Genomic DNA, 23,200 nt, shown 5'->3' on the forward strand with positions numbered 1-23,200 from the left:
CTGTGACGCACTTCCGCTTTGCTAGGCGCGCAGTGGACGGTCCGCATCCCAGAGCGCGGTTTTCAGCTGGGGCCTGGTGGCTCCGGAGCCCAGCATGGCCTCCTCACGGCCTTCCTCCACGGTACAGAGTCCTGGGTCTCAGCCTGCGCGGGCAGCCGCGCAGAGAGGGCGGGGGGCGCGGCTGGAAGGGGCCGTTACAGTGGGCCACGGCGGTGCGGGGCCGGGGAGGAAGTCCACCGGACGCTGGTGTCCTAGAAAGCCCCCAGCATCCGCCTGTTCGCTGAGCGCCTCTGTGCTGCCGCCTTTTGCTGCTCTCTCACTGAAACTGCTCCAGAATTACGGCGCTCTGGAATGGGGAGAGGTCGTAGCCTAGATTTCTGTCCTTAGAATGGTTACCAGCCCTCTCCCCAAACATCGACGACTCGCCTCCGAAACGGAGAGGCCGGTAACGTTCCGACTAGGTTTCCCTCTTCACACCTCCTTGGTTTGTTTCAGTTATCCTTAGTATTTCCCCACAGATGAGCAATAAAAAAAACCTTGGGTTGTCACAAAGCCCTTCGAAGAGACGGCAGTTTCAGCAGAAGGAATTAATAAACATGTTCCAGACAATCCGTGATGAGAAAGTCACTCTGAATTTCACTAGTTTTATCAGCCTCCCATTTTCTGTTTGCAAACACCCCACCCAGTGAGAACTAGTCTTAATGACCAGCTTGTCTTTTTTTTTTTTTTAATGTGGAAGAGTGTGAGGATGATGAGCTCTGTCCTTGGAAGCCCGGAAGATTGCTAAAAATTTGATTATTAGGTTAATTCGGGTTCTTTGATTTAACAGGCAACCAAAACTAAAGCATCTGATGACTTAGTTGCCCCTGTTGTGAAGAAACCACATATCTATTATGGAAGTTTGGAAGAAAAGGAAAGGGAACGTCTGGCCAAAGGAGAGTCTGGGATTTTGGGAAAAGAAGGTCTTAAAGCAGGAATTGAAGCAGGAAATATTAATATAACCTCTGGTAAGATGCAAATAACACGTTTCTCTACCTTTTTTTTTTCTTTAGTGCTGAGGTTAGAACTAGGGTCTTGTTCATGCTAGACAAGGTCTTTACTTTAGAATCATGTTCCCTAGCCCCTATGGGTCTTGTTTGAAGCAGAAATATACTATATAAGGCAGCCTGGCCTTGAACTTGAAATATAGTCTGTCCTGACCTTAAAACTAGCTATCTTCCTGTCTCTACCACCCAAAGCCTGGGTTACAGGCAGCACTAACATCACTACTCCATCTTTACCTTTTATTGATTGGAAATCAATACTTTGACTGCACCTCTTAGTATCTAGAGATTTTTCCCCCTTTTATAGTTTTTTTCCCATTTTTATCAAATTTATTCAGTATATATTTGGGTTCCAATTAGTTGTATTTGTCTTCTGGAGATTTCACATTTCTACCATTGGTTTGGAGTTAGAGTTGTTCATAATCTCTCTTTTTCAGTCTTCCAGTTATTCTTTAACCACTGGAACAATTCAAAATATTTAAGTTTTTTTTTCAACAATATTCATCCAGTTCTTACAGACTTTGAATTTAATATGAAACTGGATGCATAACTTTCTGTGGATTTTAATGCAACTATAAAAATTCATATTTGCCTTCCATAAAGGAAACCATGATGTGTAAGTTGTTTTACAGTCTACATTTTTCACTCTGGGAACTGTCGAGGTTTCTTCCCATGTCAATAATAAGAGATCCTCTATTTTTTTTACATAAGATTATGCCTGTTTGAAATAAGAAACTCAAAACAGTAGTGAGGGGTCAAGAGACTGCTCTGCAGAAAGGCTTTCACTAGGTTATCCTTAGCCCTCCCTCCCTATACACATTCACATTCTGATTTTATTTTATTTTGGGGGGGATGGGGGAGTCTGTTGTTGGACTTGAACTTGGCCTGGGCACTGTCCCTGAGCTTTTTTCACTCAAGTCTAGCTCTCTGCCACTTTGAACCACAGCTCCACTTGTGATTTTCTGATGGAGATAAGAGTCTCATTGAATTTCCTGCATGGGTTGACTTTGAACTCTGATCATCAGATCTCAGCCTCCTGAATAGCTAGGATTACAGGCAACTGGTGCCTGGCCTGTGTTCTGATTTTTTAATCGTTGATGCTTACCCAAGTGTGGATATCTGGTGTGGGGTTTAGACCAGATTGCTGGATTATCCCAAAAGCCTTACAGTCATGGAAATTACATTTCCTGGTAACTATTTCCAGTTTACTGGTTAATGTTTTTAACTGTTCCTGAATTAGCACTATTTCAGGAAATAGTTTTGGTGATGGTTAAGATGATTTCTGAGCTAGGTACAGTGTCATCCCCAGTGACATAGGAAAGCATAACAAGAAGGATTGAAGTCTAGGCAGAAAGCAAGACCCAAACCTTGAAAATAACCAAGGAAAAAGCAGATGGAGATATGGCTCAAGAGGTAGACTGCTTAGTTGGCGTGAAGTCCTGAGTGCCCCTCTGTTGCCAAAGACTTACTAAACAGAAAGCGTGGTCAACTTATGCTCTGTAATCTTGTTTTCTGATCCTTTCTGTAAGTTTAAGCAAAGGATGACATCTTTTTCCTGCCTTAATGGTAACAGTCATTTAGGTTAAATGCATTTCACATAAACTATAAAAACTATCTCTAAAATGTGTAGTGGATTAGTTACATTGCCCTAAGCATATATAGAGGTTACTGTTAGAAAAATTATTTGTTCCACTATTTGAAGATCTGGTAGTTGTGCTGATTTTGCATGTTCTTTTTGTAGGAGAAGTATTTGAAATTGAAGAGCACATCAGTGAGCGGCAGGCAGAAGTATTGGCAGAGTTTGAGAGAAGAAAGCGTGCCCGGCAAATCAATGTTTCCACAGATGACTCGGAGGTCAAGGCTTGCCTTAGAGCCTTGGGGGAACCCATCACACTTTTTGGAGAGGGACCTGCTGAAAGAAGAGAGAGGTGCCCTTTCTAAATGTTTACTGTCTTCTTTATTAACAAGGTTCTAATTCCAAATCCACTTGATCTTCTAGCTGAAACATTTAAATGTCTCAGAGAGTAACAATAGTGCAAGTTTTATTTATATAGTTTATGGTTTGTGAAGAAGGTACTCGCATATGCCTGCCCCACCCCAATGTGAACTCTGGGCTGGATGTTTATTCAACTTAAGATGGACAGTGAGTTTTGAGAATGTAGACATTAAGTGCATTTCTTGTCAGTGATTTAAAACATGGTTAGTGGGTCCAGCATGGTGATGCATATCTATAATCCCAGCTCCTTGAGAGGCAGAGAAAGGAGGATTACAGTTGGAGGCCAGGTAGGCAAAAGTCAGCAAGACTATCTCAAAAATAAGCTAAAAAGCAATAGGACCCAAGAGCATGATTCAAGTGGTAGAGCACTTGCTTAGTACAAGACCAAAGACAAAAAAAAAAAAAAATCTACAGAAATATTTGGTAGCTATAACTGAAGAAGGACACAGTCCTCAGTTGATACTCATGGGTTTTGCACAGTGTCTTAGATGGGCAGGCTCAGTGTCATAGGATCACCTCTTGTCTTTATCTCTCCCCTTTGTTTTCTGGCTTCCGGAACAAATGGTTTATATTTATTCTCTTTTTTTTTTCTTTTTGCCAGTCCTGGGCTTAAGCTCGGGGCCTGAGCACTGTCCTTGGCCTTTTTCAAGGCTAGAGCTCTACCACTTGAGCCTCAGCACCATTTTCAGCTTTTTTTTTCTATGTATGTGATACTGAGGAATCGAACCCGGGTCTTCGTGCATGCTAGGCAAGCATGCTACCACTAGGCCAAACTCCCAGCCCCTATATTTATTCTCTTAAATTCCTTACTCTTCACTTAGTCTTCATTCATTGACTCCAAACACCTTAAACTTGCTCTTTATTAAAATCTCTAGTCCATCTTGGCTAAGTCAGCCCTGTTCCCAGCTAGCCACTGCATCCTTGACCTTCCTTTCCTTCACCCCCTCCCATAAGACCAATCAACCTTCCCTCAGTCTTCCCACTCCCCTGAGAGAGAAAGAGAAAAAGCCATATTCACACAGCTTTTATAGTAGTATGTTATTGTGGCTACTCTATAATAATGTCTTACTATGCCAGATTTGTAAAGTAAGCTTTATCATATGTATGTGTGAATAGGAGGAAATCCTGAGGTTTTTCTGTGGTTTGGTGTCCCCTGAGCTACAAGCCTCCACTGGGAATCTTGAAATGCAGCCCCTGAGGATTGCAGGATGTACTTGTCACGGTCTTATCAGAACCATGTCTGTTGTTGCAGGTTAAGAAATATTCTGTCAGTAGTCGGTACTGACGCATTAAAAAAGACAAAAAAAGATGATGAGAAATCTAAGAAGTCCAAAGAAGAGGTAAAGTACACTTTTGGCTTCATAGTGTAACCACGAAGTGGTGAAATAGTTCTCACACTTTGTTATCAGTTGTTTGCTCTGCTAGCAAGGAGTGGGGAGAATACCTTTGCGTTCTTCGACATTTAGCAGTAGTTGTTGGCAACAGACTGTCAGTAGTTTTAGATTAGGCTGTGAATGGAGCTCAGTGAGTTTTCCATTCAGAAAAGAACAATAGCATTGTTAGAATAACTTAACAAGAAATCAAATATGTCTAATAAGATGTCATAGGAAAAAATACAGTGGAAAGTCATATGCTTGACCTCACCCAAGTTGCTTTAATTGCCAAAGTTCTTTGTGGGAAGTTACAGTAGAAAATGAAGAGCCGTGGAAAGGCAGGCCTACTTCAGACTTAAGCATTACAGCTGTTCATTTGCCTTTCAGTATCAGCAAACCTGGTACCATGAAGGACCAAACAGCCTAAAAGTGGCCAGACTGTGGATTGCTAACTACTCACTGCCCAGGTAAGAAGGGCATCCAGAAGAAGAAAGAAACCAGATTTTTATTGTTTCCAGGATGCAGGATGGGCTTTATAATGTGTGGGAGGGGGGGGGGGGCGGTGATTACATGAGATGAAGTGGTAGAAACTTGGGTGGAGCCTTGTTGACATCTCCTTTACTCCTACAATAATGCTGTTTCTGTGTGCCAGGGCAATGAAACGCTTGGAAGAAGCCCGTCTCCATAAGGAGATTCCAGAGACAACCAGGACCTCGCAGATGCAGGAGTTGCATAAGTCTCTCCGGGTAAGGTGCTCTTGTTAGTTTAGTAGATGTGCTCTGTTTCAGCCCAGCCAAAGAAAGGCTTGGCAGCTACACTCACCTATCCCCGCTGGACTTTTGTGATGGGCATCACTAGTGGCTTTGGACTCAGCAGAGGGTTGACTTTTAATGTATGAACTGTGCGGTAGTTTTCCCTGGGGATTTCTGTTTAGCTGACTGACTCATAATAAGCTGAGTGTCAGTGGCTCAAACTGTATTCCTGCCTACTCAGGAGGCTGAGATCTGAGCCCAGGCAGAAAAGTCTATGAGTTTCTTATCTCCAAACAACCGGCCTAAAGCTGGAAGTTAGAGGTGTGGCTGAGATGGTAGTGAACCAGCCTTGAGTGAAAAAGCCAAGTAAGGACGCAAGAAAAAAAGAAGAAGCTAGTATTAATAAAACTGTAGAGGTGCTAAGAGTGTGGCCTAGTGATAGAGTAGTTGTCTAGCATACATGAAGCCCTAGCTTACACAGAAAAAGCCAGAAGTGGTGCTGTGGCTCAAGTGGTAGCATGCTAGCCTTGAGAAATCCCATGGACAGTGCCCAGGCCTTGAGTTCAAGCCCCAGGACTGGCAAAAAAAAAAAAGACTGAGGAAAGCAGCTGCAGTTCCAGATGAGCCCTGATTCCATTCATTTATTAATGGTAGTGTTTCCTGCAGGAGCTACAAAAGTATGCAGGAATCTTGGAATGCATTAAAAGGCTACCTTTTTCTTTTTTTTTCTTTTTTTGCCAGTCCTGGGCTTGGGCTCAGAGCCTGAACACTGTCCTTGGGTTTCTAAAGGCCAGAGCCCTAGCATTTGAGCAACAGCACTACTTCCAGCTTTTTCCTATGTATGTGGTACCAAGGAATCAAACCCTGGTCTTCCTGCATGCTAGGCAGGCACTCTACCACTAGGCCAAACTCCTGGCCTTTTTTTTTCTTTCTTTCTTTTTAAAAACATTCTTGAAGCCGGGCATGGTGGCTCACATTTGTAATCCTAGCTACTCAGGAGGCTGTGATCTGAGGATCACAGTTCAAAGCCAACCTGGGCACTAAAGTCGTGAGACTCTTCTCCAATTAACCACCAAAAAAAGGTGGAAGTGGTGCTGGCTCAAGGAGTAGGGCTGTAACGTTGAGCTGAAGAGCTGAGGGACAATGCCCAGGTCCAGAGTTCAAGTCCCACAACTAACCAAGAAAAAAATTCTTGGATCCACCTACTAATGATCATATTTGTCTTTTTTTATAAGTCTTTGAATAATTTCTGCAGTCAAATTGGTGATGATCGGCCTATCTCCTACTGTCACTTTAGTCCCAATTCCAAAATGCTGGCCACAGCCTGTTGGTAAGTTCCATTTTATAATTTGTGTCAACATTTTCCCTAAATGGCAGATAGTTGGAGGGGAAAATCAGCATTTATCTTAAGTGTCTGTGTCTGCTTCTACTTTGATCCTTCCGCTTACAAAGCAGATGCTAGGTTTTTGCCTGCTGTGTGAATACAGCACAGCCTTTCTTGGCACTTTTCCTGTAGATCCCACACCCGCACACCCCCCGCCCCCCCTAACACCTCCCGTCCCTCCCCCCGTTTCACAGATCTGTGACATGTAACCCTAACCCTCCTTCATGTTCTTCACACTGGTGCTTTGGAGCAGGCCATACACTGATTATAAACCAAGTAGTATCTGCACCTCAGAGCAGCTTTTTGTTGTTGTTCTGTGCCTTACCTAAGATATATGACTCTTTCATTCATTAGTACCCTTATGTGTAAACTGGGAGGTAGCTTTGTAAAGTATTTGTGCCTTGGTGCATGGTAGGTGATTAGAATGTTGAGTTAATGATTGGTTTTATTTTGGTTTTCTACACAACACCACATGTGCCAATAACTCTTAGGATGAGATGCTGTTTATTTACTGCCTTTTTGTGGAGCATGGCTATCTGGTGAAAACAATCTTGGATGCTCAGGAACTGCTAGGCGGAAACAATTATAGAGAGCCCTCCACCTCTCCAGGCCTCAGTAATCTTAGCTACAGTTCCTGTCTGTGAAGTAGCTTTGTTACATTGGTCCTTTGAAACAATGGACATAAAGGAAATTTCATAGAAAAGTTCCAAAGTAAAGTCTTTTTTTTTTTAATTGTGTACATTGTGATTCAAATTTATGCATCTTTTTCTTTCTCTTTTTGTCAGTCCTGGGACTTGGACTCTAGGCCTGGCCTCTGTCCTTGAGCTCTTCAGCTCAAGGCTATACCACCCTATCCCTTGGGCCAAGCACCACTTCCAGTTTTCTAGTGGTTAATTGGAGATAAGAGTCTCACAGTCTTAAGCCTCTACCCTTTCCATGTTGCAATGCTCGTATGAACTTCACATACTCCATTGTGACCCTTTGCAGATTTACTAATGACATTATTTACTTATTCTATACACCAGATACGTTCTAAGCCTTTATGACCAAAATTCAGATTCTCTTCAGAAGATTAATAAACTCATCTACTCAACAAAAAAAGAGTCTCACGGTCTTTAGTACCTGGGCTGGCTTTGAACCAAGGTCCTCAGATGTCAATCTCCTGAGTAGCTAGAATTATAGGCATGAGCCACCTCGCCTAGCTATTTCTTTCTTTCCTTTTTCACCAGTACTGGGACATGAACTCAGTGTCTGAGCACTGTCCTTGGGCTTTCTCAAGGCTAGAGCTCTACCACTTGAGCCACAGCACCACTTCTGGCTTTTTGCTATGTATATGGTACTGAGGAATCGAACCCGGGTCTTCATGCATGCCAGGCAAGCACTCAACCACTAGGCCAAACTCCCAGCCCAGATCTTTCTTTTTTTAATTTATTTATTTGTTTGGTTTTTTGAGATAAGGTATCACATTTAATTACCTGTGATCTTTCTGCTTCTGCCTCTCAAATACTGGGATTTCAAGAGTGTGGCACCATGCCTGTCAATACTCTGTGTGTATGTGTGTGTGTGTACATGCATGTACACATAGATGTGCACATGCACATGTACAGCTGGTCCATGGGCTTGCATTTAAGATCTACGTGCAGTCTCTGAGCTTTTGTGCTCATGGCTAGCACTGTATCCTGTGAGCTACAGCTCCACTTCCAGCTTTTTGATAGTTAATTGGAGATAGACTATCACAGACTTGGGCCAAGAGTTTGGCCTAGTGGTAGAGTGCTTGCCTAGAGTGCACAAAGACCCGGATTCAATTCCTTGGATCACATACTCAGAAAAAAGCCAGAAGTGGTGCTATAGCTCAAGTGGTAGAGCTTTAGCCTTGAGAAAAAACCCCAAGGATAGTGCTGAGGCCCTGAGCTCAAGCCCAGGACTGGCAAAAAAAAAAAAAAGAATCTCACAGACTTTCCTATCTAGTCTGTCTTTGAACCACGGTTCTCACATCTCAGTCTCCTGAGTAGTCACCAGAATCCAGCTAACACTGTCATTATTAATAGAACATAGTAGTTTGATTGGTCCTACCTTCCCTCACAAGTTGATACCTAAGTAAGGGGAATAGGAGCTTTCACTTATAGTCCAGTAGAGATCACTGGTTGCTTATGACCTGGTTTATCACTCCCCTCTATACCTCTTTATATTATCAGCTTTTTCTTTTTCTTTCTGCAACTATTAAGTATTGGGGGTGAGAAGAGATTGTCCTTTAGTAATATTACCAAGGTACCTTTTCCTTCCCAGACCACCCCTGGCTGAGATGCTTTCCTTTGTATTTGATAGGAGTGGGCTTTGCAAGCTCTGGTCTGTTCCCGATTGCAACCTCCTTCATACTCTCCGAGGTGAGTTCAAATCTTGTTTAGATCTCAGTCTTTTTCCCCTGTATGAATTCTGGTAAGCAGTAAAACTTTGCCTGACACTCAAGACTCAGTTCACACCAAATTGATTTTTTACTTGATTTGACATGGTTTGGTCTCTTTCATCATACAGTTTTTTTTCTAAATTCTAGCCACACTTAGTATTGCATAGAAGTTTTGTATTTTTTTATTTATTTAGTTAGTTATTGTCCTGGAGCCTGCAGTTTGAACTAAGGGCCTGGCTGTCCCTGAGCTTTTTTTTCTTTTTTTTTTCTTGAAGGCTAGCATCTACCACTTGAGCCACAACTCCACTTCTAGCTTTTTGCTGGTTAATTGGAGGTAAGAATCTCATGAACTTACCTGCTCCATCTGGCTTTGAACTACAGATTCTCATCTTAGTCTCCTGAGTAGCTAGAATTAGAGGCGTGAGCCACTGGCACCTGGCTATGTTGTTTTAGTTTTTAAGGTTTTACTGTTTTTTCTTTTTGTTTTGCTGATTTGGGGACTTGAACTCTGTCCCTGAGCCTCTCTATGCACAAAGCCAACATTCCACCACTTGAGCCACCGTACTATTTCTAATGGTAGTACTAAGGAATTGATCCCAGGGCTTCATGCATGCTAGGCAAGCACTCTATCACTAAGCTACATTGCCAACCTCTTTACTCTATTTTCTAGGCTATCCTCAACTCAGGGTATTGAATTCAGGGCCTGGGCACTGTCCTTGAGTTTTCTAAAGGCTAGTGCTTTACCACTTGAGCCACAGCGCCACTTTCAGCTTTTTCTGTGTATGTGGTAGCAAGGAATGGAACCTTAGAGCTTTGTTCAGTGTAGGCAAATACTCTACCACTATGCCCTGTCCTGAACTCTTGAACTTCCCACCTTTGCCTCCCAAGTACTAAGATTGCATTCATACACCCCCACACCCAGCTTGTAATTTAAATGTTCATTTACTATAAGTTTTTTATATTTGAGTAGTCATTTTAATAGTCTGCCCACATGTATTCCCTAATAAATCTATCCATAACATTCATGATAATCTGAATTGTGCCCATACATTATAAAGAGGTGTGAACCCTTTAACTTTCATGCCTTATGCCTTACAATTCTTCAGGCCATAATACAAATGTAGGAGCAATTGTATTCCATCCCAAGTCCACCGTCTCCTTGGACCAAAAGGATGTTAACCTGGCCTCTTGTGCTGCTGATGGTTCTGTGAAGCTTTGGAGCCTTGAGAGGTGAGTGTGGTCCTCAGTACTTTGAGGTGAAAACATGTGACTTTTAATCCCAGATGTGCTCAAAATAGGCAGATCACTTGTGTGAAAACAGAATGAAAGATTTCTTTCCTAGTCCTATTCTTACTGGGGGAGTGAAGATGAGAAGGAAGACATTCTTGTTAACTTTGCGCCTCAGTTTTTCTCTGGCACTGTGGTTGCTATTGCCTGGCTTCAGTTACTCTATAAAGAGCCAGCCTACCTCCTACATAATAGATTTAGAGAGATGCTTATTTGAAAGATGGATGATAATCCTCTGGAGGCCTGTTGAGTCTTAACACACCACCCCCAGGAGAGAGTGATGTGGCAGCATTGCCCGGGGAAGTAGCCGCTCCTCTCTCCAGAGTCATCTTTTTACCCAGGGTGGATCTGCCAACCGCAGTAGGGATTTGTTAATGTAGTTACTTTTTCCTTGTCCCCCCAAAAGTTTAGCCAAAAGACATCTGAATCCAATTGCTTAGTTTTCTTTGTTAGGAAAAGTACAGAATTTTTTTTTTGGGGGGGGAGGGTGGTCATGGGTGGGGCTTGAACTCTGGGCCTGCTCAAGGCTACCACTCTACCCCTTGAGTCACAGCACCACTTCGAGTTTTCTAGTGGCTAATTGGAGATAAGAGTCTCACAGACAAAAATTTTTGTGCCCAGGCTGGCTTTGAACCGCAATCTTTGGATTTCAGCTTCTTTATTAGCTAGAATTACAGACGTGAACCACCTCGTCCAACTCATGAATGTTTTATTCCAGGATTTTTTTTTGAAATACTAATTAGTATAGATTCTACCAGATAGGGTCTTGCTCCAAGCTTTAGTAATTGGTCTTGATAATACTTAGCAATGTTTAATTTCCCTGAGGCTCAGGTTGGTTCTTTGTGCATGTTGACAAAGTTTCCTTTCTAATTGCCTCTTTACGGCTCATGTTTATGTCCCATTTGGTGTTTTGAGATCTTTCTGTTGTTCCTGGGGAGCAGAATTTAATAACCATCAAAAGGAGACTAAGCTTCTGCAGGAGTTGCTTTTCCCATTTGGATTCTAACTGGCTAAGATTTAAGGCTTACCTATAACCTACTTGTATCAAAGCTATTTGATTTCCTGTATCCTCACATGTCTACCAGAGTATCAGAGCAGTATTTGGATACTAGTTCTCTCTAATCTCACATGGTATATATCACATCTTTTTTAAAACTTGTAGAAGTGACTTAAATTATTGTTAGCTATAACATTTAAACAAATTATTTGTGCAGTTACAATTTAGCTTTTCAAACTGTGCAGGATGGGTGTATTTACACAACAATGAATCCATGAATCTTTATTTACATTTCTACTAAAATGTTTGAACCCTATATTCATGTGCTTTTAGTGATGAGCCGGTGGCAGATATTGAAGGTCATACAGTACGTGTGGCCCGGGTAATGTGGCATCCATCAGGACGTTTCCTGGGCACCAGCTGGTAAGCCAAACTGTCCCCTTTCATCTAGCTCCTGGCATTTTGTTAGCCCTTTCAGTTATGCGTGAGGTAATTTTATAACAGAGATCCTCAAGCAGGGGTTTCTTGTGCTTCTGTCAATCCGAGTTAGAAGGGTGTATAATGTAGTCAGAGTTAGGTAGTTTGTTAAACTTCAGTGTATGATGCAGACGTAGTGTCATTTTGGTTTTGCTGCACATGATGTTCAAATCTCTCAGATGATTTGATGGTGTACACCTGTAATGCCAGTACTCTTCCAACTAGGCTAAACTCCTGGCCCTTGACCTGATTTCTATCGTTATAAATTCCATCCATTCATGCTACATGAGCTCATTTGTGTCAGGCCTCTTGCACTTAGTGGAACATTGCTAAGGATCATTTGTGGGTTTATGCCTGTCAGTGGTCCCTCCTTACTACTGGGAATAGTCTGTGTCCAAGCCACGGTTCATCTGGTTTTCTATTTCTAGGTTTATACTGGCAGAATGGAGCTGCTATAAATGCTCTTACATAGGATTTTTCTGGCATGCTTTTTTTTTTTCCTTTTTCTTTCTTTCTCTGTTTTCCTACAAGTACAATTGCTAGTTGATAGGGCAGATGTATTTTTAACATTTCTAGAGCTAGACAGGCATGGTGGTACATCACATCTGTAGTGTTTGCACATAGGAAACCCTGGTGGGAGAATCGGGACTAGGGGGCCAGACTGAGTTGAAACCTTTTCTCAGAAAAACAAAAAAGCTTTCCTGAAATAGACTAATGAAATTTCTCAAACATTGCTTTAAATGGGAAATGGAGATGAGAACAATAAAAGGTGTGAATTATCGTAGTAATACCATTATATGCATGTTTGCAAATACCACGACAAAGCCTTTCTATAAATAACATACTCCTTTTTTTTTTTTAAAACACTTCCATGTGTTGGCACCAAATTACATTCCAAATTTCTGCTTTGCTTCATGACCTTGTAACAAATGCTTAGTGCTAGTTTCAGTTTGTTTCCCTGATGACTATTGGTATTAAGTACTTGTTCATACACTGATCATCTCCTCCTGGTGAGGCATTATTTGTGCAAGAAAGGAATTTCTTGTTCATGAGATTTAATGGACAGTTACAGAAGTGCAAGCTGAGCTGCAGTTATTTATAGTACACTGTAGAAATGGAATGGGTCTTCTGGTTGGTTGGTAGTGTGATATGTTTTTTTCTTTTTAAAAGCTATGACCGCTCCTGGCGCTTATGGGATTTGGAGGCTCAAGAGGAGATCCTGCACCAGGAAGGCCACAGCATGGGTGTGTATGACATTGCCTTCCATCAAGACGGCTCTTTGGCTGGCACTGGGTAAGCATCTTCCAAAAAGCCAGGGCAATTCAATAGTCTGCCTGTTACATATATGCCTGCTGCCTCAAAGAACTGGATCCAGTGTTCATTTGTATATTATCTCATCAGGGGCCTGGATGCATTTGGTCGAGTTTGGGACCTACGCACAGGGCGTTGTATCATGTTCCTGGAAGGCCACCTGAAGGAAATCTATGGGATAAATTTCTCCCCCAATGGGTAAAGGACACTCAATGAATGGGTGGGAAGGAAGGGTTCTTGTCATCAAGGCAGCACTCTTTGCTCCTAACTTGGACAACTGCCTCTGCTTTGCAGCTACCACATTGCAACTGGCAGTGGTGACAACACATGCAAAGTGTGGGACCTTCGACAGCGGCGCTGTGTCTACACCATCCCTGCCCATCAGAATCTAGTGACTGGTGTCAAGTTTGAACGTAAGTTGTCCTGCTCTCTCAGCCTCAACATCAGACAGGGGTTATGTTTCCCGGGCCTGCAGGCCAGGCTTAAGCTTCTCTTGGACATGCAGCTGACCCCTGCTAAAGCAACAGCTTCTCATTTTCTTCCCTCTGCCATATCCCGAAACAGCTATAGCAGAGCATGCTTCTTGCAGCCAGGAAAAAAGAACTTCCATGGTGCTAGTCTTGAGCTAAAAAGCTAAGGAACAGCACCCAGGTCCAGAGTTCAAGCCCCACAACCAAAAGAGGGTGGTGAGGGTGGAAGTTTGGCCTAGTGGTAGAGTGCTTGCCTAGCATGCACAGATACATGGTGGATCTGGGTTCAATTCCTTGGTACTAACTACATACAATAGAAAAGGCTGGAAATGGTACTGTGGCTCAAGTGGTAGCACTTTAGCCTTGAGAAAGCCCAAGGAAGCGCACGCTCAGACCCTGAGTTCAAGCCCCAGGACTGGAGGGGGAAGTGGGGAGAACGTCCATGAGTGTTTGCTTCTTTCTTTTTGCCATGAACATTCTATCATTGGTTCCCACTCCTACTATGAACAGATTGTCCATGGCAAAAGGGCCGTTAAACCATCATAGGGCTCCTTGTTCTCAGTCTGCCTGTGGTTGTCCCCTTTTCTTGGAAGCTCAATAAGAATGCCAGCCCTGGGCCGGGAGTTTGGCCTAGTGGTTAAAGTGCTTGCCTAGCATGCATGAAGACCCAGGTTCGATTCCTCAGTACCACATACATAGAAAAAAGCCGGAAGTGGTGCTGAGGCTCAAGTGGTAGAGCTCTAGCCTTGAGAAAGTCCAAGGACAGTGCTCAGACCCTGAGCTCAAGCCCAGGACTGGCAAAAAAAAAAAAAAAAGAATGTCAGCCCTGCATGATGGGCTTTTCTGAATGTGGAAATGTCTTCTTTTTCAATGTAGTATGTTTGGGTAGATTTTTTTATGCTTTCCCCTGCCCCCTTTTCTTAAGCTGTTTGGAATACATGAATCCTTCCAGCATCTTTTCTTCTTGTCTCTTCTAGCTATCCATGGGAACTTCCTGCTCACTGGTGCCTATGATAACACAGCCAAGATCTGGACCCACCCAGGCTGGTCCCCCCTGAAGACTCTGGCTGGTCACGAAGGCAAGGTGATGGGCCTAGACATTTCTTCTGATGGGCAGCTCATAGCCACCTGCTCTTATGACAGGACCTTCAAACTCTGGATGGCTGAGTAGGCAAAACCATGAAGAACTGTAACCTCAAGCTCCCTGAGGGGCCATTTCCTCAAAAGAGAAACATTGGCGTGTTTTGTTCTATCATGTTTTCTATTAATTACCATGTATAGACCATCATTATAATTGGATTTTTATATCCTGGCTTGGTGCTGCACACCTGTAACCCTAGCAATTGAAAGGCTGAGACAGGAAGACCATAAGTTCAAGACCAGCATGAGCTACATTGTGAGACCCTGTCTCAAAAAAGCAAAATAACAAAAAAAACAAAATGAGATGTTCATGTCAGCCCCACTCGAAAGTAGGCGGTCCATTCCCTAGGTGAGACAAACCCTTTAGGGTTGGAAGCTTGAATCTCCTCTTCAGATTTGCTGTGAACTGTATAGATGTTTTTTATTAATCTTTTATTTGAATGCCCTACCTCCTCTCCCATCCGGAATGGTGACTGCTGTTTGCATTTTTAATTCTTCAAACCTGGCATTTCCTAACATGGCACATGGTCCAGCAAGTGATGGAGCAAGCAAAGTAGCCTGCCGAGACTGGGCACCTCAGAGTGGGAGGGTGTCTCACCATGCACTGGTCTTCAAGCCTCTCCTTTCCGCTGAGAATGAGAGGAAGCTCCGCTGACGGTAGACAGTAAAGAAGATTATTGCTACCTGTGGAGGTCACTGGGAGTGCTGACTGCATCAGGAAACTCAGAACTGAACACTCGCCTTGTCAGAAAATTACTTCCTTTTTGCTTTAAAGTTTAGCATTCCTTGTGTTACCCTAAAACTAGGGCCATGTGTCAGCAAGCTAACATGTCTACTGTACACCCTCCTTCTTATTGGCTGTTTAAAAGATGTACTTCATGTATCAAAGGATACTTCATGTCAAAATAACTGGGGGAAAAAATCCTTATTGGGCATTTCTAAGTGTAAACCCTTTTTCTTTATAAGAGTAAAATCTCACTTGATAAGATAGAATCCTACTATAAAAACTATCCTTTAAAGAATTACTTTCAGGGACCCGGAGTGTGGTCTAGTGGTAGAGTATTGCCTAGCATGCACGAAACCTTGGGTACAGTTCCTTGATACCACATACACAGTAAAAAACTAGAAGTGGAACTGTGGCTCAAGTGATAGAGCGCTAGCCTAGAGAAAGCCCAGCTTTGATTCCTCGGTGCTACATACATAGAAAAGGCTGGAAGTGGTGCTGTGGTTCAAGTGGTAGAGCTCTAGCCTTGAGAAAAGCCCAAGGACCGTGCTCAGGCTCTGAGTTCAAGCCCTAGGACTGGCAAAAAAAAAAAAAAGATAATAGTCTCATAGCTATGTCTACCCAGACTGGCTTTGAACCTTAGTTCTCAGATCTCAGCCTCACACAAAATGGAATTTGGAAGAAAGGGTATAAAAAGCATTAAACAAGGGTTTCCCCTTGAATGTTCATACCCCTTTACACTTGCTATGCCAGAGAGATTGAAAATAGCTGTGTCTAGTTCTATCCTACAAATTTTGAGTATGTAATATGTAGCTAAACATACTGTCCTTTAATCTGACTTCTATTATAAGCAAATAGTTGCATCTACTATGTAAGTGAACCTCTGAACTCAGCTCAGGAACAGTACCTAAGGCCTAAATAGAAGCCCCACGACCAACAACAACAAAAAAAGTATCAGCACACTAGAAAAGCTATCAAACAAGGTATTTGCATCCAGATGAAAACTCATTTGAATGAAATAACACCTTGTGACATGTTAATTAGCCACCATCAGCAGGTCTCTGACGCTCGTTCACTGGTGCACAGGCCTGTCCACCTCTCCACTGAGTACCTGGTGCTTGTTCATTTTCAAATGTCCCACAAGAATAGTGGACTACAGACTGTAAAAGACTAATTCTACGAATATCCTTAAACACATCCAAAATGATAAACCTTTCTGATTCGGGGTAGTCTATTGACTACTGCAAGAATGTAAGTTCTGGCCGGGTGCTGTGGCTCATTCCTGTAATCCTAGCTACTCAGGAAGCTGAGATCTGAGAAACTCAGTGCAAAGCCAGCTTGGACACTAAAATCCCTAAGACTAATCTCTAATGAGCTGAAGAGCTCACGAACAACACCCATGCTCAGAGTTCAAGCCCCATGACACCCCCCAAAAAAAAAAAATATATGAGAGCTGGGTGCACAGAAAAGACTCACACTTAACCAACTGGGTAACATTGGGCCAGGTAGTTGAATTGGGGAGATTCAGTTTCCTCAAAATGGGGGTGATGCCCACTTGAAGCAGTAGGCCCTACTATAGGAGCAAATGCTCTTGCCAGCTTCCCCATCCTGTCCTGAGCAGATTTATCTTGTCCCTTTGCATGCAGAGAACATAGTGAGGTCATTACCTGTCTCAAAGACGTAGAAAAACAGTCAGTGGGGAGCAAGGCTCCACTTCAGTGCAATTAGCTTTGATGGTGCCTGTGGAGACATGCTGGTCCCTGGGGGGATTCATACGTCTCTTTCCTGTTTTGTAATGGAGAGCTTTTCTTCACACTGGAGTGGAGAAAACTAGTTTTTCCCAAATGCAGAGTACACATCTCAGTTTGGGGTGAGTATTTTGAACATTAAGACCTCTGAGGAAGCTAAACACCCCTTAGCTTCCACCTGTAATGCTTAGCTACTCATGGGCTGAGGTCTGAGGACTGTGATTCAAAGTGGCCTGAGGCTCACCCACCAGAAGAGAAGCTATGGCTCAAGTGGTAGAGTGCAGTCTTCAGCAGGAAAAAAAAATGTGTGAGGTGGGAGGGGAACAATGCTTGGCCCTGAGTTCAAGCCTCAATACACATTACACACACACACCACCTCTAAGGAACTTCCAGGTAGTTCCACTAAAAACATTATTTATTATTTTATTTAGAGGGCTGGATTCGATTCCTCTATACCACATACACAGAAAAAAGCCGGAAGTGTACTGTGGCTCAAGTGGTAGACCACTAGCCTTGAGAAAGCCCAAGGACAGTGCCCAGGCCCTGAATTCTAGCCCAAGACTGGCAAAACATAAACAGCAACAACAAAAACATTACTTAGAGCAAACTGGCTCAAGTTCTGTTCTCTGGCAGCTGCTTTTATAAATTTTAAAAAAGAAAGCCATTTCCTAATTGTGATGGTATTTAACCATTTTGGGGGTGTTTCAGAGTTCAGGCGAAGTTAAAATGAGAGAAGCAGAAGTCAAGTTTGTAAGCACTGAGCAGTGGTAAAGCTATCACCAGCAGCAGCCAGTCTATCCATTAAATTCTAGGAGCTTGGTTCCCAGATTGCCACTGAAATTAAAACCAGGGTCTTCCCTCTTAACCATGGCTGGGATGAGAACCAAAGCTTTGCCCCTGCCAGCATTTCTGTGTTAGCTCTTGAGCCTAGAGTTACATGCAGTTCTTGCAGGAAGAGAACTGACTGTCTACTGTACGGGATTTAATCAAGGCCTCAGTACCTACCAGGCCTTCTTAAGTCCCACATCCCTAGTTCATCAGTACTGGCTTCCTTTGACCCATCACTCCAAGAACTGCTCAATAAAATGTCTACCCTATGTACCACGTGTGTACCACGTATCTGCCCTTCTCATCTTCTATATCTGTCCAATTCATGGTTATGAAATAAATTAATGCAGGCTACTTTAACTAAGGCTGATGGCAAGACATCTAAAAAACAAGCTGGAAAACAAAGACACGCACCACAGAATCAACAATATCTTCCCAAATATTTTTTTTTCCTTTAGCAGATTTTTAATGTAATGAGCAACTCCACCAATATGAAGCAAGCCCAAAGCCACTTCACTGAGAAATTCCACTCGAGACTTGGCTTAGTCAGATTCCTGAGTCCTTACTGCCCAGCCTGTGGCACAACTTGCTATATGGCTCTGCCACCATAGAACCCCTCTTGGAGAGCTCCCTCTCTCATGGTAGGGCCTAGCTGATCAATCCTACAAGGATGACGAGCCAAATGAGACTCTGCAGTCTCCTATCCCCAGCAGCAACTGGGAAAGCTGTGGTTCCTTATTGGGGACAGCACATTCATCCCCCACCCCAAAGGAACTGCTTGCTCCAAAAGATGGAAAAGATTAGCAGGAGTGTGACACTAAGGATGACAGCCATCAGGTAGGCAAAGATCCGGAAGTGAGGATTTCGGAAACATTCTCTCAGAGAGTAATGACTGGGGAGGGGGAGGGGGAGGGGCCTAGGCCTGGTAGCAGGGTCAGCATCCTGGAGAGGCCCCAGCTGGCTCCCAGGCTCAGGGCCTAAGTCCAGTGTGTAGACCCCAGGCTGGCGCAAGAAGTAGCAACTCTTGGGCTGGTCCTTGAGACAGAGCTGACGGCCCTCCAAAATAATGTGGTGGGGTTCCAGGCGGAGAAGAGTCAACATGGCTGTGTCTGTGGGCAGGTCAGTGACAGGCTGTCCTGAGGCCAGCACAGTGGGCTGACGACAGAGTGGGCACAGCAAGCGGCGTCGGGCAGGAGTCACCAGGCTGAGGTGGGCCAGGCATTCAATGCAGAAAGAGTGGCAGCAATCCAGCACTTTGGGGGTGTGGAACGTGTTGTTGAAAGGGTTCCAGCAGACAGGGCACTCAGCTGCCAGCTCCTGGCCCTGTAGCTCAGCCATCCTGAGACAACACACCAGGTAGCCTCACAGGGGATAGCCTGGCACAAGAAAAAGAAGCAAAGACACACCTGTAATGCTCTCTACCCCTTCATTTCATTGGTATCTTCCTACATTTTACAGGTGAGGAAACATCAGTTAAAAGCATATTGTTGCTAGCTGGGCACTGGTAGCTCACACCAGTAGTCCTAGCTACTCAGGAGGCTGAGATTTGAGGCTCGTAGTTTGAAGCCAGCCTGGACAGGAAAGTTCATGAGAATTTTATCTCCAATTAACCACCTCCCCCCCCCAAAAAAAAAGGCCAAAAAAGTGGCTCAAGTGGTAGAGCCTTGAACACAAAACCTCAGGGACAGCACCCAGACAATGAACTCAAGCCCCAGCACTGGCACAAAATAAGCTTTTCTTTTCTGGATTGTCCAGTTCCTAAGGCATCAAGTATGGTTGGATGTTCCATAGCTAGCCCTCAGCAAGGGCTTGAGTGTCCCCACCAGCAGGCCTGCAAGGAGCTCAGGTTGCACGGAACTGCCCCCAGCTGATAAAATTGCTGTGCTTCCCTGAGGTTTTTCTGGAAGACCTGGGTGGGGAGGGGGTTTTTCTGGAGGTCAGATAACTCCTGTAATTCCAAATCTTTGCCTAGGGCTGAAATGGGCTTTGTGAACTACCTGATGTATCCCTCTTCTAATTCTTATGCTCCAGCCTTCTTCCTGGCCTTTGTCCTTGTCCAGAAATCCTCCTCTCTGTGCCTCTTGCCTGTCCTCAGCCTCATTGGCTCCTCCTCCCCCCTGCTTTGTCCAGGGGCAGCTTCAGGACACCTACCTGGGCTCCAGTGGCTGGAGTGGAGCTGGTAGACTACCCTGCAGGTCCTGAGGCTCTGTTTTCTCCCTCTCCAGAATCCCCAATGCTCTGGGAAACCGCTTTCTTTCCACCAACCTCTGGGCTGTCACCATGGCAGCGTACTCACAGCACCTGGAGCTGCCAGGTGGCCCAGGCTGTGGCCTCTGGAGCACACCTGCCAGGTGCCAAGACCAGGGGAGTTGCCCAGGTGTTGGCTGGGAGGTAGGATACCTGGAATTCCCCAAAACACACACCAAGGCTGGGCAACCCAAGTCTGTGAAGGAGCTCATGTTGCAAGGAACTGTCCCCAAGCTTTGGGGCTAATAAAATCGCTTCCTGTATCTCCCAGAGTTTTCTCTGGAACACCCTGACTTCGGGGAGGAGGAGGAGAAGGCAGTTCTTTCCAGACCTAAAACCTTTAACCCTGGAAGAGTAGGGCAGGCAAATTTCCTCTTTCCAGTTTGTCAGGAAGATGCATCTTTTGGGCTTTTTCTTCTTTTTTTGGGGCAATTCTAGGGCTTGAACTCTGGGCCTGGGTTCCATCCCTGAGCTCTTCAGCTCAAGGCTAGTGCTCTACCACTTTGAGCCACAGCACCACTTCCATTTTTCTGGTGGTTCATTGGAGATGAGAGTCTCATGGACTTCTGTGCCTGGGCTGGCTTTGAACCACAATCCTCAGATCTGAGTAGCTAGGATTACAGGATTTCTTTTCTAAAACTGGCTGTAACCAGCTCCTTGAACCAAAGGGCTGTTTGTCCTGCACTTCCATCACCAACTTCACAACCTAAAAGCTCCAATGTCTGCTTCAACAAGGTCCTTTTGTTCCCTGCTGGGGGTGTGGTGTGTGTGTGTGTGTGTGTGTGTGTGTGTGTGTGTGTGTGTGTGTGTGTGCGTGCATGTGTTCTTGCTTGGCTTTTTCATCGTCTATCACTGTACCATTTGAGTCACTCTTCTTCCAGCATTTTACTGGTTAATTGGAGATGAGTCATCTGCCAGAGCTAGCTTTGACCCTCAGTCTTCAGATCTCAGTCTCCTAAATCGGTAGGATCTTTGAATGCTCCTCAGTAGCTCCCAGCACAATGAGCAAATGCTCTGTTCTGAGAACTCAGGTGGTCAATGGCTGGGATCTTACCACTCCAGAGCTGGAATCCTGATGGGTGGGGAAATCTGCCCAGTTGGTCCCCCGTTTCAAAAAACAATAAGCTTTTTAGTGTCTGCTCTGATTGGTCATTTAACTTCTTTGCAGAAATGAGTTGCTGGGGACGAAAACTCGAAAGCTTATTTCCCCATAATTCCTTTTTCAGGTGGAGACAGAAAGGGACCCCCCTAGTCGTGGGCACCCTGGGCCCATGTCTTTGGGTTCCCAGCTTACTTCTGTCTCGAAGGCAGCGCATATGTCCATCACCTAGGGGTCTGGGGCAGATAGCTTGGGAAATCGTCACAGAGCCCGTGAGGACAGGGATTCTAGATGAGTTACTTAACTTCCCCTGTGAAAAGACTAGATGCAGTGAAGCTCTTAGAGCCCAAATGAAGAAGGTAAAGCGCTGTGTTTAGTCTAAAAGGTAGTTGGTAGTATTATTGCAAATTGATTTGAAAGAGAGGTTTGCAGGGTTTATTATGATGGAAATATGCCTATGATACAATGTCATGAAATAGAAAAAAGCAGTACTAAACCATATTGCAGAATAATCCTACTTTCAAGAATATGTGCACAGGCCAAGTGCCAGTAGCTCATCCCTGCAATCCTAGCTTCTCAGGAGACTGAGATCACAGTTTGAAGCCAGCGTGGGCAGGAGAGTCCATGAGACTATTATTTCCAATTAACCAGCAAAAAGCCAGAAGTCGGGCTATGGCTCAAGTGGTAGAGCAAATAACCCTGGGTGAAAAATCTAAGGGACAAACAACACCCAGGCTCTGAGGTCAAGTCCCAATAACCCCCCATACACTTAGTCATATGCACGCAGGAACGCACATGCACACACACATATACACAAATATATGCTCAATGGAAAAAAGTGTCTGGAAAGATAAACAGAATTTCAACAGTATTTGTGGTAGGGGTTTTGACTTAAATCTAACTTTACTCCACTTAAACTTGTCTTACTATCATACATACATACATACGTATATATATGTGTGTGTGTATATATATATATATATATGCACATATATTTGCATGCACAAAGACCTGGGCTCAATTCCTCAGTACCACATACACAGAAAAAGATGGACATGGTGCTGTGGCTCAAGTAGTAGAGCTCTAGCTTTGAGAAAGCCCAAAGACTTTGCTCAGGCCCTGAGTTCAAGCCCCAGGATTGGAAAAATAAATAAATAAAGTGACCCAAGAGCCTTCCTCAGCCTGGAATTCACTCACTGGGTGATGGTGTCTCTTCGGATTCAGGCCCTGTGGTCTGGGCTTCCATGGTCCTCTGCAGTTTCTTACCTGCTTCCTCCAAGGCTCCTCTCGGTCTCTTCCAGCTCCTCAAATTAGTCTACAAGTAAGAGCTGGTGCAGACTTCCTTGGCCTCCCCTGGGGCCTGATCCAGCCCTTAAAGATGGACCTCATTTGCATAGCGCTCCTGGCTGTAGCCCTGGCTTCTGGCAGATTGCCCTCTTCCTTCTCATTTCGGACTGTCAGCTTTGGTCTCTTGTCTTTCCTGTGAGTCACTTGTGCTTTCTCTGAGTGGGCAGAAGGAAGTTCACTCAGCCTTGCTGGCCTCTGCTCCAGGTGGGGCTGGGCCCCCTGCCATCCCTTTGACATCCCTCACCTGTTCCAGGCCAGCCACCTGGACTTTGACTGGAAGGCAGCTGGGCTTTGACTGGAAGGCAAGTAGCTTCCCGGATATCCCCAGGAAGCTGAGGTCAACACACATGCTGTCCGGCTGAGGCTCTAACATGAAGACAGAGTTCTAACAAAGTGCAAAGAATCTAACTGTGAAGAAAGAATCCAACGGCAGATAAGGAGGTAGACAGAAACAAGAGAAGTGAATCCCCCTCAACCTCAAGTCAGACACCTAGATCAGGGTCAGAACACTGCTGAGAATCCAGAAGCTATTTGCTAGGCATGAAGATAAGCAAATTCATCACTTCTCCACAC

General features: G+C 44.3%; 2 protein-coding genes across 2 annotated transcripts; one reads left to right on the forward strand and one right to left on the reverse strand.

The window, feature by feature from the left end:
* Positions 1-11: 11 nt before the first annotated feature.
* On the forward strand, positions 12-15,569 carry Prpf4 (pre-mRNA splicing tri-snRNP complex factor PRPF4). Its single transcript, XM_090330458.1, has 14 exons — positions 12-121; positions 830-1,007; positions 2,785-2,971; positions 4,292-4,379; positions 4,800-4,879; positions 5,065-5,158; positions 6,400-6,494; positions 8,874-8,932; positions 10,059-10,182; positions 11,570-11,659; positions 12,884-13,006; positions 13,115-13,222; positions 13,319-13,437; positions 14,472-15,569. The coding sequence occupies exons 1-14, from the start codon at positions 95-97 to the stop codon at positions 14,663-14,665; spliced, it is 1,566 nt and encodes a 521-aa protein (XP_090186584.1). The 5' UTR covers positions 12-94; the 3' UTR covers positions 14,666-15,569.
* A 2,847-nt stretch (positions 15,570-18,416) lies between these two features.
* On the reverse strand, positions 18,417-22,586 carry Rnf183 (ring finger protein 183). The gene is made up of 2 exons (XM_090329185.1): positions 22,547-22,586; positions 18,417-19,310 (listed from the first exon to the last, which is right to left on the reverse strand). The coding sequence occupies exon 2, from the start codon at positions 19,270-19,272 to the stop codon at positions 18,688-18,690; it is 585 nt and encodes a 194-aa protein (XP_090185311.1). The 5' UTR covers positions 19,273-19,310; positions 22,547-22,586; the 3' UTR covers positions 18,417-18,687.
* Between the last annotated feature and the right edge of the window lie 614 nt (positions 22,587-23,200).

This window comes from Megascapheus bottae, chromosome 3 (genome assembly GCF_031878675.1).
Source record: "Megascapheus bottae isolate mThoBot1 chromosome 3, mThoBot2.hap1, whole genome shotgun sequence".
Classification (NCBI taxonomy): Eukaryota; Metazoa; Chordata; class Mammalia; order Rodentia; family Geomyidae; genus Megascapheus; species Megascapheus bottae.